Genomic DNA, 16,867 nt, shown 5'->3' on the forward strand with positions numbered 1-16,867 from the left:
ACATAAGAAAAAAGTTCTTATTTCTTTCACCTACTATACAAGGTGCACCTTTTAACTACATAAATAAATGTAGCTACTTAATTTTTCTAAAGTCGGCAAGAGTGCAAACTTTTTATTTTAAATTTATATTAAGTCCTTTGACCAAAGACTAAGCAAAATGTCAAAATATTCCTAAAACCAGTGAAATTCATTTGATTTTGGAGTATGAGTATGCCCGTTCAAAAGATCTTTAATTAACGTTAATAGATGAAGTTTGCAGCTCAACTGTTCAGTGGTTGAACTAAGATTCAGCTCTATTTTTTAATTTATTTCTTGTTTTATAATTTTTTGATTTTATTCATAACTATCAAAACCATGAGCTACTTGATAGCTATAGCTAACTTCTAGTTGGTCTAAATTTTCACTTGTTGAAATAAAATAGGAAAGATCGTTTTCTGTTTTTTTATTTGAAATGTCATTTTCAAAGGGTTTACTTTGCAACTATTATAGCACGAGATACCATGATCGCGTGCTCATGATTAACTACTTCCTCTCTGTAGTAAAAAGGATGATGTTAAGTTGTTAGCCGATCTTATTATTCTCTCAATACTAAATTCAATTCAAGACATTTTAAAATACTTCCTGACCTTGAGTAGGAGGGGGGCAACGCTCTGGATTCCCTACTTGCAGAAATGAATGGATTAGAAAGAGGCTTGATTCTCTATTTCTGGGTTTGGTTTGGGCAACTCTCTTTCTCTATTTCTCTAGAAAGAGCCATAAGAGAAGATTGTCGTAGCTATCGATTACGATAAGCCGAACATAGGTTCGAATCCTGCCACCTTTCTTATGGATCATCCTTCGTTTCACTTTGTTTAATATTATTTTATTATTAGTCCATTCCAAAAAAAAGAATAATATATTTTTATATGTATTTCTTTAATGATAATTTATAAGTTATAGCCACATAAATATTAATGTCATGTTTAAAATACCACAAATTTTACAAGTCTTATACCAATATAAACATTATGTTATGTTCAAGAATTCAAATTTTAAGTCTTTATTCATTCTTAAATTTCATGTCAGAGTTAAACTATGTCAAATAAGTCGAAATTGATGGAGTGTTTTCCAACGCAACTCTCACAACCCATCAAAAGTCCAAACTAAACCATCTAAAATTTAATAATAATGTGTATATGATATTTTGAAGGTGAGCCACTAAAGTGTAAGAGTCGTTGCCATTTAATTTGGAGATCTCGGATTCAAGCCGTGAAAACAATCTATTGTGGAACCGCAAGATAAAATTGAGTACAATAGATCCTATATACTTATATAGTTGATCCGACTAGATCCTACATATAGCTAGAACTCAGTGCCGGATTACCTTTTTTATATGTAGATTTTCATTTTAAGGAATACTAAAAATTGGTCAAAATAACTTTCACAACCCCTCAAGAATTATAGATAAAGTACACAAATCTAAAAGATAATATGATATTTTCACTGTTGATCGAACTAACTTTTTCAAAATTTTACTTTAATATTTTACACAACAATTACTAATAAATTATATAAGTCAAATTAAGTTTAATAATATTTCTTTAATAAAACTGGAAGAAACGATGAAGAATGCAACGTTCTCTCCCTCTTATCTTTTTAGTGGAAATGTTGCGAAAGTAAGATGAATATGAAAGGTTAAACCGTGACCTCCCTATACTTTAAAAGAAAAATCATTATCTAACTCTGACTTACTAAGTTCTGCCTACATTTCCAAATGCATTCATCATGTTCGATCACATTTTTATAATTGATAAAAACCAATTGAATTGATATTTGAGATGTTCAAAACTGACTTTCAAGTTAAAGTAAACTTTACTTTGATGTTAATTATTTATTGTCGTAATGAAGTTACGTTATACGCTTACAATTGATAATCTTTCTTTTTAACCAAAAGAAATTGCATTGTTATGTTGGTCTTACCATAATTCTTTGTTGTGGTAAATAAAATAAAATAAAAATTGCTCTTGATGACTAATGCAACTTTAAAAAAGAAATGAACTATATAAGGAAGTGACGTGGTGTGCCATTAAGATAAAATATTATCCCCAATAATTTAATCTGGGCACACGATATATAGGCAAAAGTCAACTTCACTGTTGGAAGTAGCAAGAAACATGACGTATAAAGGTGGTAATATATCTGTTATATTTCCATTAAAACAGTTGAACTTCCATCAAAATCATTAGACAATGTCAAATTTAGACTTTCTTTCTATTTCCTAGTATTTATTTCGATCGTCTTTGAACAATACTTGTAACATGATTTCCTAGATAAGAAAACTTCAAAATGAAATTAATTAGCTGAGGTCAAAGTTTAATAATCAGTTACAAAAATTATAAAGTTTTACTTGGCTGACCAAGCATTTAATGAGGAAGTTCAACTATCTACAATATTTTTTTATTTTTTATTTTCATACAATGGGGACTGATTCATTTTTTCTTTTTCTTTTTTCATACAAGTTTATTTTTTTAATCAATCGGTATTTGATTTGCATCCAGTAGATCCACAAATAAAGTAGTAAAGTGCTCTCTATTAGAAGAGGAAGAAAACACCGTATATAGCCCCAAACCATACTGGGATGTATATCTACATTATATTTTAAGAGACACAAAGCAAGAATGCAATAACAATTAAGGTAAAATGAAATTTCTATAAGCATTGGCTTCGTCCAAGACACATATGAAATGTATCAAAAATTACATCAAAAAATAAAACTATTGGGGATGATTACCATTAAACAAACTGGCGTACCCAACAGATTACAAAAATTCAAATGGTTAATTCAACACTCTTTGGACATAATTAACCTAACAAACTTTCTTCTATTTCAACAAATTTCTTTACAAGTATCTGACTTTCATATTAACTCCTTTTTTGAACCCATGATTTTACAAAGAATCACTTCCCAACCCCAAATAATTCTTGAGCTCATAAGGGAAACATGGATTTTTCTTCCATTTATCACCATGTAACTTGAAAATCTTGAGAACTCTATCTTTTGTTGATGAAGAGCCACTAATATGTAACAAAGTCACCAATTTTTTCACTGTTCCATACATCAACATATCCTCCAAAACCTTCTCTGTGGGGTTAGAATTGCAAATCAATGAAAGAATTTTCGCCCCAATTTTTGTGGCTACATTTGAAATATTCAACATTTTCTTGGATATGACTGCAATTCCTAACCCATGTTCTATGAATCCCATTCTTCCATCAGCACATTCACACAATAACTTGATCAAGTACATTATTTTCTCACAATTTGATTTGTTTGAATCTGGAAGTATTTCAATGAGTTTGCAAATAGCACCAGCCTCTATAGCTTTCAATCTTGATTTTTTCGATTTTTCGAGTATGTCTATCAACACTTGTAATGCACAAGAACTTGCCTTACTGCAGATTTCATCAGATAAAATCTCCAACAAGGATTTGAAGAATTCAATCCCTTGATCTTCAATCACAATATTCCAATTGCAATCAGCTTTTGTGATCCTTTGGAATATCGAAACGGTGCAAAATCTTGCTTCTGCACTTCCCCGTTGGAGCATTATGGCCATGGATTTCATGCACCCTGGTTGTAACAAAATCTTGATTGTCTCCTCTTCTTCTAATACAAATGGCAATTTGATCAAAAGACTAAGAGCCTCTTCACAAGCTCTAAACGTGACAAAATCCGAGCTTTCCATTAAAATTTGTTGAATGATCCTAACAAGAACCTCAACACCACCACATGTTTTGAAATCATCCTTCACATCATGATCACCTACGTCAACAATTGACTTGAGTTTCTTTAAAGAACTTACCTTAAAAGGGCTCGATTCAATCGTATTGAGCAACGAAACGAGCTCATCGTGTTTGTTGGAAAATGAAGAGGATGAATTTGATTGAGATTTCCCATTTTGCCAAGCAAGAATGAGTCTCTTGAGGGTGTGATTTGGAGTCATGTCAAAGCTGTGAATTGCTTGCATTGTAGCAGGACAAGTTTTTTTCTTGTAAGTATAGAACCATTTTTCTACATTTTTTCTCTCATATGTTACACCAGTGGATATTGTAACAGGATCTTTCATAAGCTCCATGGAAATGGGGCATCTAAAATGTTGAGGAAAATCCATAGACAGATGATTTAGATTTTCTTGATTATAAGCTGAAAGGAGAAGTGGGGTAGACATAATCCTAGGCTTTTATATGAGTTGGTTATGTTATGTATTTATGAAGTAAGATTGAGATATGTGTGGAAGTCTAAAGAAGGAATAAATCAAAGTCAAAGAACTCTAATTTAATTGGTTGGCATTAGAAGTATGCAAGCTGTGTAACTGTTGACATCAAAGCAAAAAAGATGTGCCTCTTGGAAAGAGCTGAATTTATAACTTTGAATAGTCTATGTAGTTGAATACTCAAACTGCTCTTTTGTCATCACACCCCCTATTTTGGGTAAATATGAACTTGGACCCTAAAATATCTAACATGGAAGTTTATTTATCATAATTTTCTGAGGTTTAACTTATAATATAACTTAGAATGTAAAAGAACTTTACAAGTCAGTATAGTTTAACTTATTATAGTATATTATCTATCTTGTTTTTTATGTTACAAATTTCACGTATTAAGAGTATTTATTGATAGTTAATTTTTAAGTGAATTGATAGTGTGAAAATCTTTTATACCGTAGTGTATAAAGGTTTAAATTCATTTTCCTATAATCCTTCTGTAGTAAAAATGGTAAATTGGATGTTGCAAGCAAGTCACTCTGCATGACTTTGTGTAGTGCTTTTTTAATAATTTCGCCCATAGAAAAATTTATATTTGTAGAATTTGTCAATTCTATTAGAGATGCACCAAGATAAATATAAAATGTTCAATTAATTTTAATCATAGACGAAAAATTATTTTAAAAATTCTAAATATATAATTTTATTTATCCAATATAATGTTTCCCTGTCAAGGACGATTGCATTCGTAAGTTAAGAAGTGATTATCAATAGCTTTACGAAGAAATTACAAGTCCATTAATTCATATTTGATGTTCTTTCACCTAAGTCTAAATTAAGATATTTGGCTATACCTAGTGTATCTTTCAACAATAAAAAGGCTTTGGTTATCCTTGTTCATTTAATGGCATGAAGACGATAATATGGGTGTTCAATTGGAATACAAAGAGAATTAGAGAGGTGAAAATGACATTATACTTTCTTATAGATGGTTTTCGCGAACCGAATTGGGAGTTGACTTTAAGTACAATACAGGAACAGTTAAATAAAGATTAGATCTAAACTTGCGCAAGACATGCAATAGATAATTGTATTATTTTAATTAAGGGTTACAGTCCTATAAATAAAATAAACATACACAGCAATATAACTATATTTCTCTTCAAAATTTAGTTTGCTATAACACCGCCGAGGACTGCGATATCTTGACACGTTATTCCCTCTTTGCTTCTCCTTGGCTGTTGAGCTGCCCTCTCTGACTCTCTTTCCTTTCTCTCTCAAAAAAAAAAAAAACACTATAAAAGATCATATAAAATTACTTACACAATCATGGCACAAGAAATGTAATTACACATAGCTTTGTAAGTGGTATGTATTTTTATGACTTAGTATAATTTGTCTTCGTACAGTTTTTAAATAGATAGTAGCATATTACAACGGCTAAATTTCGGAACTTTTTCTTGTATTTGTGGATGAGGATGTATATTCGCGATCACACAAACATTATTTAAATAATCTGTTCGTCTCAAATTATATATAGTTAAAAGGAAATAGGGAGAAAAAAAAGTTTACACATAATGCATGGCATCGATACATTATGACACAATGATGAATGGGTGCAGTAATATTATGTACTCAATTAACTTAAAATCCTAAATTCGCGTAAAAGTGTTAATTGCGTCAAAGGAACAGAAAATAAATGGAAGATGCATAATATAAGTTCGAAGTACCAGGAAGTCCTTACAATTATTTTCTTTAATTAGTACATGGAAGGCAATAAGGAACAACAAATTTAAATCTCGGGTCTTAAATCATGTAGTACTGTTTTACTTAAGCATTTGAAGTCTAAAATTACGTCTAACTGATCTTTTTTTAAATTTTATATTGAGAGACTTTTGGGTACTGTGGAAAACAATTTTGAAAGCATTAAATAGCTGGACTTTTGTGAATAATGGGATGTAATGGCTAATATTATACTCATTGATAAAGTATATTTTTCTCGAATATTCAGTTATTGAAGCTGGAAAATACAAAACTTTGACCAATACTCTTCTATTATTTCAATATTTTAATAGACTAACACGAACCAACAATGGCCAGTTTCAACATAGTTGTTGCGTTCATCTTTCTCTGAAGAACTTTTAAGCTTCGGTACTCTCTTTTTTTCTTTTTCTTTTTTTTTCCCCCCTTTTTGTGGGGGTGGGGGCTAATAAAATCAGATGGTTTATCATAGAAGAATTAACTCAAATAGCCGTCCACCCAACCGCTTAAACTGAAAAGAATCGATGGAGGTATAATATATGCATAATTTATATATTATATATGTATAATTATGTATAACTCGGAAGGAGAAACGGTCATCCCAGTCAATCCAATTGGGATGCCCTGGACCTGACATGTAACTTGGAAAGAGTAACATGAAGCTCAGAATTGGGGTGTAGTCAATACTCCCAAATAAAAAGGAATTGATCTATGATCGATTTCGTAACAAATCAAATAAAGAGGAATTTCTATTTGTACCTCTTAAAAAAACTTATTATTTTGTGGAATGAACCATTTCCTTTCTTTTCGTGGAAAGAAATTATGTTCAAGTAAGCAAATATGTCATGTTCTAGGAGTTTATCTATCGCGTATAGAGTTTAAGGGCGTGGTGGCCTAACCATCGAGGTGAAGGGAACAATATATAGACAAGTAAATCCCTTATGGGTTCCAAGGTATTCCTTTAATTATTAAGAGTTAAGGGATTTTATCATTCAAAGGGAAGTAGACTACTCAAGAATTTTCTATTTTATTTGTTGGATTTGAATTTGAATAAAGAATTAATAGAAGACGAAATCACTGAAATCTTGTTTCGTCTTCACTGGGAACTTGAGTAAGGAGTAGACCTTTTTATTTTGGGATTTTTTAGAGTTTGAAAACGAGAACTCCTTTCCTTATTTGGTGTACCTACTTGAGCCGGATGAAAGGAAACTTTCACGCCCGATATTGAAGGGGGGAAAATCCTACAGAATCCTATCCCAATTTTTCTTTTGCTAGACCCATAACTAATAGGCCCACTTTCTTACGATTACGAGGTTTATTTGAATATGAAATCCAATCTTGAAAATACAACATTCCACTTTTTTTTTTACTACCCAGGATTTCAATATATTTTGCAATCGAGAAATCTCTACTGGCACAGGTGCTATCCAAGAACAATTAGCCGATCTAGATTTATGAATTATTATAGAGAATTCGTTGGTAGAATAAATGTGTAATCTAAATATATGGTTAAAAAAAGTAAACAATGAATATGACTGACTATTTATGTAAAGATCCCTTTATCATATTCATTGAAATGTTTTAAGCCCAAAACGCTTAATTTGGACTTTAATATAAGTTTTAGTTTTGACAATTAGGTTATTGTAAGCTAATGTCTATCCCATTTTATCCTTTTTGGTTTTCTATTAGTTGATTCAAGTGGTAATGTTAGCTTGACGAAATAATATTTGAAGGTATTGGCTGGAGGTCCTAATGTGAAGGCAACAAATATAAATCCAGCCGACGCTGCAAAGTATAACCAAAAATATTTGACGATCATTGTATAGAGTCATGATGACTTTAATTTTGTAATTGACACATATTTCTCATGTAGATTTAGTATTAATTTAGTTATTTTACATTTATAAAACGGTTCAAGCAAGTGTAATTGATAGATATAACCTAGACTTCTTATTGTTAGATGTAATGTCGGGCATAAATCACTTCATATATTATGACTAGTAAGAGCTTGCCCGTGCTCTGCACGGGCCCAATATGATGATGCCCGTCAAATCATCCGCCTTAGAACTGATTTTAAAGGATCATTTCTTAACTATTTAATTGATAATTTTTTTTGAAAGGTAAATCCTATTCAATAAAATAGTATCGAGGAGGTATTAAACAGTACAAAGATTCTCGTGTACATGATATACTCCTAACCCTGCAAGGAGGAAATCCATAAGTTCTGGGGTATCTATAAATATTAGAAGTTACATTCTTTTGCTCCAACAATACAATTTTTGAATGCATCTAAATTTTTGAAAATCTCCCAACTGTATTGAAAGTTTTGTTATTAAGGGAAGTACTGACAATATCTCTTCTTTTTTTAATTTCTTCTGTGCCACAAAAAAACTCAATATCTGCAAACATAGTAAAGATTGGAAATTTGATTCCCATCAAAGAAAGTACAATTTGGAGATGAAGCTACAAGTTGAAAGAAGAAAATGTAATTGAGTTAGTATTATTGAGAGGTGTCTTACTCCGCAAAGATAAAAATCAAATGATAGTGAAATACTATTGTGTTTCAGAAATATAATGGAGTGTTCATGTTAGATGTAGAACAACATATAATTTCTTAACCCCCAGTAGAGAAGCTAGCTACAAAAGAGAAGCTCCCTTTATGTTGCTACATAAGTGACTTAGAAAAAGATAGAAGGCTCTTGTATTTTGTAGTGAAACTAAGAAATATTTTTTTTCAAAAGAAGAGTCTTTATTGTGAAAAGTACTATTATACGAACTATTTTTTGTTCGAAGTAACTATCTTTGTTGTGAAAAGTACTACATGAACTTTTCTTCAGCAAGGAATAATATTGTAAAAAATTTTAATTACCTTTTAGAGAGTCCCAATCGAGGGAGAAAACATAAAGAATCAGTTGCCTTCAAATTACCAACCTGTTACATGCAAGGGAACAGAACATCATCAAGTCTGTAGCCAACCCACAATGACAAAACGATAAGTAGAACTGTCTCAGTAGAACTATACCTGATTTTTAGGCTTCTCAAAATTCTCAAACAATAAATCGGTGGATTAAGCACATCTGATCAACTGCTTGTCTGTTGAGAAGTAGCATGAACTTTGCATACTGGGGCGGAGCTACAGTAGTGGGTGCGGGTTCGGGCGAATCCAGTGACTTTTTCCGGAACTCTATATTTGTATTGAAATAATTATTAAATCTATATAAATATATACTGCCGAACCCAGTAACAAAAGGGGTCTTGGTTCAACAGTAATTGTTGTGGGTTCGCTGGGAAAGATGGAATTCGATTCCCCCAGGAAGCAGTGTTTTATTTTAAAATTTAAAACCCACACACTTAAATCCCTAGCTTCGCCTCTGTTTGCATGAGTATTCAAGTATGACCATCAAATACAATCAGGTTCCACAAGTATTAATGAGTCATCTCTTTAATATATCTTCACTATTATCATCAACACTTAACCACCAAAAATACATATTTTAGCAATGAAATAAGAGTTATTGCCTATAGAGATATTACCTTCCAACAGAAGATCATGGAGGTCATTCATTCTATAGATCAAACGGTAGACTTCGCATTTTAGGAGAAGCTATTGACAATTGACACGATACCACAAAATGAACATGAATTCATACATCACATAATATAAAGATTAATAATAATATTCTAACACTAATTATCCAAAAGGTAGATAAAACACATGAAATCGCATAACTCTGCGGTACAAATAAACTCTGAATTCAATTTACCACCAAGATGTTGTAGTTAAGCCCAGTGTTGTCAAAGGGGCACGCTTAAGCCCTGAAACTCAAAAAAGCTCACGGAGGGTGCTTCCCCTCGCTTAAGATGTGCTTTAGTATAGGCACTAAGGCATGAACACTCATATGCCCATGAATTCTATTCTGAATCGAACGGTACTAAACAACAAATATAATTGACAAATAAGTGTATTAGTTATTAAGGAAAACACTATGAATGAACACTAAAACATAATGCATTTATAGCTACGAAGTCTCAGCTACAAATCTAAATTTTGTGGCTAGTACCTAACAATAGCCACAAAAATTAGAGTTGCGTGTGTTTTTACAAATTCGTAAAATTTCTTAGCCAAAAAAATTAAATTGACAAAGCTAATTCCTCATTTTTGCTATGGATACTAATTATCGTGTCAACAATGACCTAAATAGCTATAAATTTATTGCTACGGTATAATTTCATAGCTAATCATAAGTTTTTGCCGCGCATTAAAAGTTATTGTAGCAACAGTAATTTTTTAGTCACAATTAATTTTTTGAAACAAACTATTGTAGCTAAAATAAATATTTTTGCTTCAAGTTATAAAATATCGTGGCAATAGTTGATTTAAAAGCTATGATTATTTGTCATGAAGACATGATATAGCCACGGATCTTTTGATATGATAAAATTCCGTAGCTAACCATTAGTTTTTGCTACATGCTAAAACTTACTGTAGCAAAACTAATATTTAGTCACAATAAATTATTTAAAATAAAGGTTGTATCTGAATAAATAATTTTGCTTTAAGTTCTAAATAAACTATTGCTACATTTGGCTTAACAATTATTTGTCACAAATGATATAAACCACAGATTTATCACTATGATAAAATTTCGTAGCTATTTAAGTATTACCACGAATTGAAACGTACTGTAGCAATAGTAATATTTTACGACTATTAAATTAGTTGAAACACAATCCTCTAGTTAATGGATAATTTTGCTTCAAGTTAGAAACAAATTCAAAATAGTTGGCTTAATAGTTACAATTTTTTATCAAGAAAAAAATGAATAGTAACAGATTCAAAATTTCAATAAACTTTTATAGTTGACTGTAATTATATAATCGTACATTTGAGGTTACCATTGCAATAATAATATTTTAACCATAATAAATTAGGTCAACATTTTTTAAAGATGAATATTTTTGCTTCGAGTATGAAAATCATGAAAAGACTTGGTCTAGAAATATTAATTAAAAAATTAATTAAATTTAAAAATAACAAAGATTAAAAAGGATGAAAAATAATCTTCAGTCTTAAAATTGAATCTAAACAGTATAAAAACGAGAAATAAAAAAAACGTATAGTAAAATAGCAACGATTCTAAAGTGAAAAACAAAATTTATTGTTGGTTTTTATGCTAACTAATAGCAATAAAATTAGAAATAGAACTTTCTGCCGCTAACATTATTATTCATATTAATTTTTCCTGTTAGTTACATAAAATACTCCTATAGTATTAATCAATTTCAGATACATCCGTTGTATTTTAAATTTAAACTTATATCCCATATATTATTGAAATTCTACACTGATACCCTCTATGAGGTATATCTGTAACTAATTGTTTTAAAATATAATGTTAAATGATAAATTACAATTATAAATAATTTTTTATGTACTTATTTTTTATGATATTTTAAGAAGAGAAGAAATATTGTTTTTGAAAATATTTATTCATGTCATTGATTAGAAAATTAATAAATATTTTTTGAAATATGTATCTCTTGAAATTCTTAAATAGAAAATTAATACAAATTATTTATTTAGAAGACTAAAATTTTTGTGTATTTTGCATAATCGATTTATCTGTCGAAGCTCTTACATATAATGATGTTATTCTTATTTTTTTATAAATATTTAAACCTCCTATATAATAATAATATTACACAAATGAAATTTTATCCAACTAAGTAAATTTAAAATAACTTTGAAGAAGATGAATAAATAAACAAACTAAAATAAAAATGAGATATTCATATTATGAGTTTCGAGAGATATATGTTTCAAAATATATTTATTATATTCCTTCGTCAATTGGGTGAATACAAGTTTTCGACAAAAATATTTATTTTCTTTGTAAGTTTCATGATAGTAAATACATAAAAAGTTTATATTTATAATTTAATTTTTATTTTAATAAGTATGTTTTAATATACTTAGTTATGGATATACCTCATAAGAGCTGTAATCGTAAGATTTTCATAAAATATAGTAAAGTTTATAAGTGTTTAGATCCTGGGTTCGAGTCACGCTGGAGGAGAAGTGTGGAAACATTATAGATCCTCCTAATTTGCGAGGGATTTAAAAGAAAAAAAATACCATTATTGTGTGCATGCCTAATTACAACATCGAATTTAAACAAATATAATTTTATACCAATTACATTGTACAATAAATTATTTATATTGTACACCGAATCAAAGAATTAAGAATTTAATATAATTAATATACAAGAAGGGGCCGTGTCTCTTTTACGACTATTATTCGATATTTTATAAACTTAAATAATTTTAATATTATTAGGTTTTATTTCAAAACGCTGATAATTTAATATGGTTGATAAAGGAGTTTATAAAAAAAATTAATTAGTATATCATTATTCATACTAAACAAAGTATTACTTGTGATTTTCTAATATAATTTAAATAAAAATTAACTTTTTGCTTGTATCTATTTACATTGATCACTAATTGTATTCAATTTGAATATGCATAATTAATGGTCTAATGTTATTTTGATAACTTAATAATTACTATCATAAATCTAATTAAGCACTAATATTTTTTAAAATTAATATAATTGAAATAGGAGAATATAACAAACGAAGAATATCAAATAGTACGAAAGAAGCTTTAAAGAAAAAGGTAAATTAGAATACCTTCATTTTATTTAAATAGTTTATTGTTTCTATGTTACTTATTATAAATTAAGTATTTATAATATTATTCCTTTTGGTTTTTGGTAGTTTTTTTTATTACTTATATTCGTTAGCACTTACATTTTTTGCATTTAATGTATTACGTGTCTTATTAAAAATTAAAAGAAAGTAAAAATTTATAGTATAACAACAAGTAAAGAAACGACAAAGGCCCAAAGCAAAAATCCCTAAAACCTAAACTACACTCTGACCTCCTCTCTCTCCCGCCACCACCTCCCTTTCCCCACTTTTCTATTTTATTCTTTAACCAAGGCTAAATTAAGACGATCGAGAATGACAAAGAAGAGCGAGAGAGAACCCAATCGCTTCTCTATTCTCGGACAGAAGAGGTAAGCTCATATCTCTATATTTTAGGGCTTGTAAATCTTTTTATACCTATTTCACTTGGATTTTTGGGTACAATTTTGCGGACTATTCCAGCAATTTGATAGATATTGTATCTTATTTTTGATAAGTAGTGATTGAGAATTTGAACAGAAGCAATATTACAAAATTCGGATGAAGATAATATAAGTTGTTTAAAAAGTGTTCAAAATTTTCTTTTTTACTTCTTTTGTTGCTTTGTATATTTTCCTTTTGTTATCTATTAGAAATTCTTGTAAAATATTTATCAATACATGTTTTTTATCTGCTTGAAATTCTATCAATATTTTTACTAATTGAGCTTTCAACTCAGTCGTACTTGTTAAAAACATATATGATCAATTATTTTTGCTTCGTGGTGTTAAAAATATTTTTTCATTGACAGGTAGATTGGTGGAGTTAGAGCAATGACAAGTTAAGACCAAGATAAGGTGCAGTTAAAGACTTGAGGAGGAGTGAAAGAAGAAGACGGCGTCGTAGAAAAATTGTGCATCGTGAATGCTTCGAAATTTACAACTATGTGTAACTTGAAACCTATTGTGGAATATAAATTCTTTTTATTCTTAGCTACGTTATTAAAAGCTTATGTGTAACTTTGAATTTGTTTTGGAATCTAAAATATTTGGAATTTTAGCTATTATGAAAATTATTTTGACTAGTTATTCTTGTAGCAAATTCTTTAATTTGTGGCAATAAAAGTTTGAATTCGTGGCTATATATATATATATATATCACGTAACAAAAATATGGTTATACATTCTCACTTTTTGTAGCAAATGAAGAAATCTTTAGCTATAATTTTATATATTTCATGGCAAGAGAATGGATTCTTAGCTACCTAAATATTTGTGGCAAATACTTCAATTCATAGCTATGAAATTTTGAACTTGTAGCTGAGAAAAATACTATTGCCACGAAACTAAAATACAAAAATAGCCGCAAGATTTGAATTTTCGTGGCAAACAAATTAAGTCTTTTGCCACAGTAAAATACCTTGTAGCACAATACAAAAATTGCTATATAGTTTATTTGCCTTGGCAAAGGACTAAGATTATTTGCTATGAGTTATATATATTTCATAGCAAAAACGTATTATCAATATAGCTACAACGCAGAAAACATTCGTAGCAATAAGTATTAGTCCTTAGTCACGGATCATATAAAATCTGTAGCTAATTTTTAGCCACGCTACATTTTGCTACGGATGCTACGGAAAAAAATATTGTGGCTAAAGTGTTTAGCTACGGAAAATTTTATATTTAGTTACAATGTATTTTGTAGCTATATATGCAAAATGTTGTAGTGGAACTTGTTACTTAATTTTTTCCTAAATTACATATATATTTTTATTTTTTTCCTTTATTCCACCTTTTTTTTACTAAAACCCACACTTAAATTGCGCTTTGCGCTTAAAGCTCAATACACATGGAACGCTTTTTAGAGCTTTTCGCCTTTGACAAAACTGCATAATTCTATAGTACAGAAAGTTCAACCATGATATTGTTGTAACTATTTACTACTCTATATATTGAGCATGATTTCTTAAATCTCCTTACAATTTTATACTATAACATCAACTAAACTTTAGTTCCAAGCTAGAAACAGATAGGTATATAAACATAAATGTATGGTGAAAAATATACCCACATCTAATAAACATGATTATACTAAAGAATGTGGAGTACAGCTTGAGAGTAGAAATAGGTATAAACGAATTTCTTGCTCAATAAAACTAACCAACAACATATGAGTTGGTTTGTGCTCTTATAGCAATCATGTTTTCCCTAAATGTCACCAAAGATCACATAGACACATAGAAAAGAACATAACAGAAGTTTACAATGAGTCAATGATATATGGTTTGGCAAGTTAGCAAATTTTCTTTTTCCTTATTAACTTTCTTCTCTGGAGTGTGGATCTGATGATTCAAGACATATTTCACATAACTTTGAAGAAAGGAATAGTTTGTTCACAGTTGCAAAATGCACATTTTGATGTTTACCATGGTTTATTGATGATGCATGATGATTCCTATCAATTGATAGTAGTTTTCCTGTTCATCGACTCAGCCAATGATTTTTTTCTCGATCAGGTAATTGGTTCAAGCTTTCAAAAAAGAAGACCGCCCCATGTCTGTTGCAATGCATGAAATACATTGAAATAGTGAAGAATTCAAGAACCAAATAGTGTCTCGCAAAAGATTTCCTGATCAAACACCTTAGATGCATCACTCTACAACTGTATAGTAATAGTAAGAGACATTTATAGGAATCACATATTACACAAAACTCAAAGAGAGAGAACAAAACTGGAGAACAGAAGCATCTCACTGCTTCAGATCCACTTTTTTAAGAACGAAGAAATCAAATCTAAAGAAAATCAGAAAAACAAACTTTTTGAATTCACCTTCAATAGGCAACTTCAAATAATAAAATTTGCACACAAAAACACTGTTACACAACCAAAATTAGAAACAAAAAACACGCACCTAAGTATTTATTTCCAAACATGCATATGAAAATTAGATAGAACTTCTGACATGTACGTAGATCTAGCAAGAAATTATTCAAAAGAATGTAAAAACAAACACAACAGAGGCTAGAAGATTTTTATCAAGCAAGTGATAAAATTAGAAAGAGACAGAATCCATGAAATTAAAAAAAACAAAAATAGGAGAAAACTCAATCCTATTGAAGTAGCTAAGCAAGAGGAAAATTGCAGAGAGCGAAAAATCTAAGATATGAAGAAAATCAAATCGGATCTATCAAAATCAAATCACCAAGAAATGGGTGAAACAAAGAAAGAAGGAGAATGAAGTAGAATCTACCAAAAATCACAAGGACAATAGAGTTAACGCCACAAGCAACCACAAACCAATCTATCAAACAATTTCACAATTTAAAAGATTGAAGAACAAAAAAAGAGTAGAAGAAAGCTGAGATACTCACAAATAAGGGGTGTTCATGAAAACCAGAAAAATCGAGCCAAACCGATTTATGTTTGGTTTGTTTTTTATTTTAAATTTTAAAAATTGATCAAATTTGATTTAATTTTAGTTTTAATAAAAAAATAATCGAAAAAAACCGAACCAAAACGACTATAAAAATAGCTATTTAAATTTATTATTATATTTATTATATATATATATATATATATATATATATATATATATATATATATATATATATATATTTTAAAATTTTATGATATATATTAATCATTTGTATTTTTAGTCTAGTTCTTTACTATTATAATAATCTAATTATTTGCCTTCTAGTTTGATTGTTAGTTTTCTTTTGCTAAGTACAAGAATTTATTTCATGTTAAAAATAATTAATTTTTAATTAAGTACTTAAATTATTCATCATTATTTGAATCAATTATCATCAATATATCTTGGTAAATGATAAATTTCTCAAAAAGCAATTAGTTTGATAGTGTTACGTTAAAAATATAATCGCCGAAATATGCATTTGGTAATATATGTCTCATATTTTAAAAAAAAATCGATAAATAACCGAAAAAATTAAAAAATCGATAAAAACCAAATCGATAAAAAATCAATTTAATTAATTTAAAATAATTTTAATATTTAAAAAAATAACTTACTTGATTTAATTTTTTTAAAAAAAAAAATCGACCCAAACTGTACCATAAATATCGCTCACAAAGAGAGATGGCTCACAAATAGAGATGGTCTTCTAAATGAGAGAGAAATTGAGTTGTGAAGTACTACTATAC

General features: G+C 29.3%; 1 protein-coding gene and 2 long non-coding RNA genes across 3 annotated transcripts; 1 reads left to right on the top strand and 2 right to left on the bottom strand.

Annotated features, from left to right (window-relative positions):
* Window positions 1-2,927: 2,927 nt before the first annotated feature.
* Window positions 2,928-4,208, bottom strand: LOC104100807 (E3 ubiquitin-protein ligase PUB23-like). The gene has a single exon (XM_009608136.4). The coding sequence runs from the start codon at window positions 4,206-4,208 to the stop codon at window positions 2,928-2,930; it is 1,281 nt and encodes a 426-aa protein (XP_009606431.3).
* A 4,665-nt stretch (window positions 4,209-8,873) lies between these two features.
* On the bottom strand, window positions 8,874-9,677 carry LOC138893063 (uncharacterized). The gene is made up of 2 exons (XR_011408240.1): window positions 9,543-9,677; window positions 8,874-9,101 (listed from the first exon to the last, which is right to left on the bottom strand). It is a non-coding gene; the product is annotated as an uncharacterized lncRNA (long non-coding RNA).
* A 3,245-nt stretch (window positions 9,678-12,922) lies between these two features.
* Window positions 12,923-13,772, top strand: LOC104100801 (uncharacterized). The gene is made up of 2 exons (XR_687332.4): window positions 12,923-13,092; window positions 13,512-13,772. It is a non-coding gene; the product is annotated as an uncharacterized lncRNA (long non-coding RNA).
* The last annotated feature ends 3,095 nt before the right edge of the window (window positions 13,773-16,867 follow it).

This window comes from Nicotiana tomentosiformis, chromosome 1 (assembly GCF_000390325.3).
Source record: "Nicotiana tomentosiformis chromosome 1, ASM39032v3, whole genome shotgun sequence".
In the NCBI taxonomy this organism is placed as follows: domain Eukaryota; kingdom Viridiplantae; phylum Streptophyta; class Magnoliopsida; order Solanales; family Solanaceae; genus Nicotiana; species Nicotiana tomentosiformis.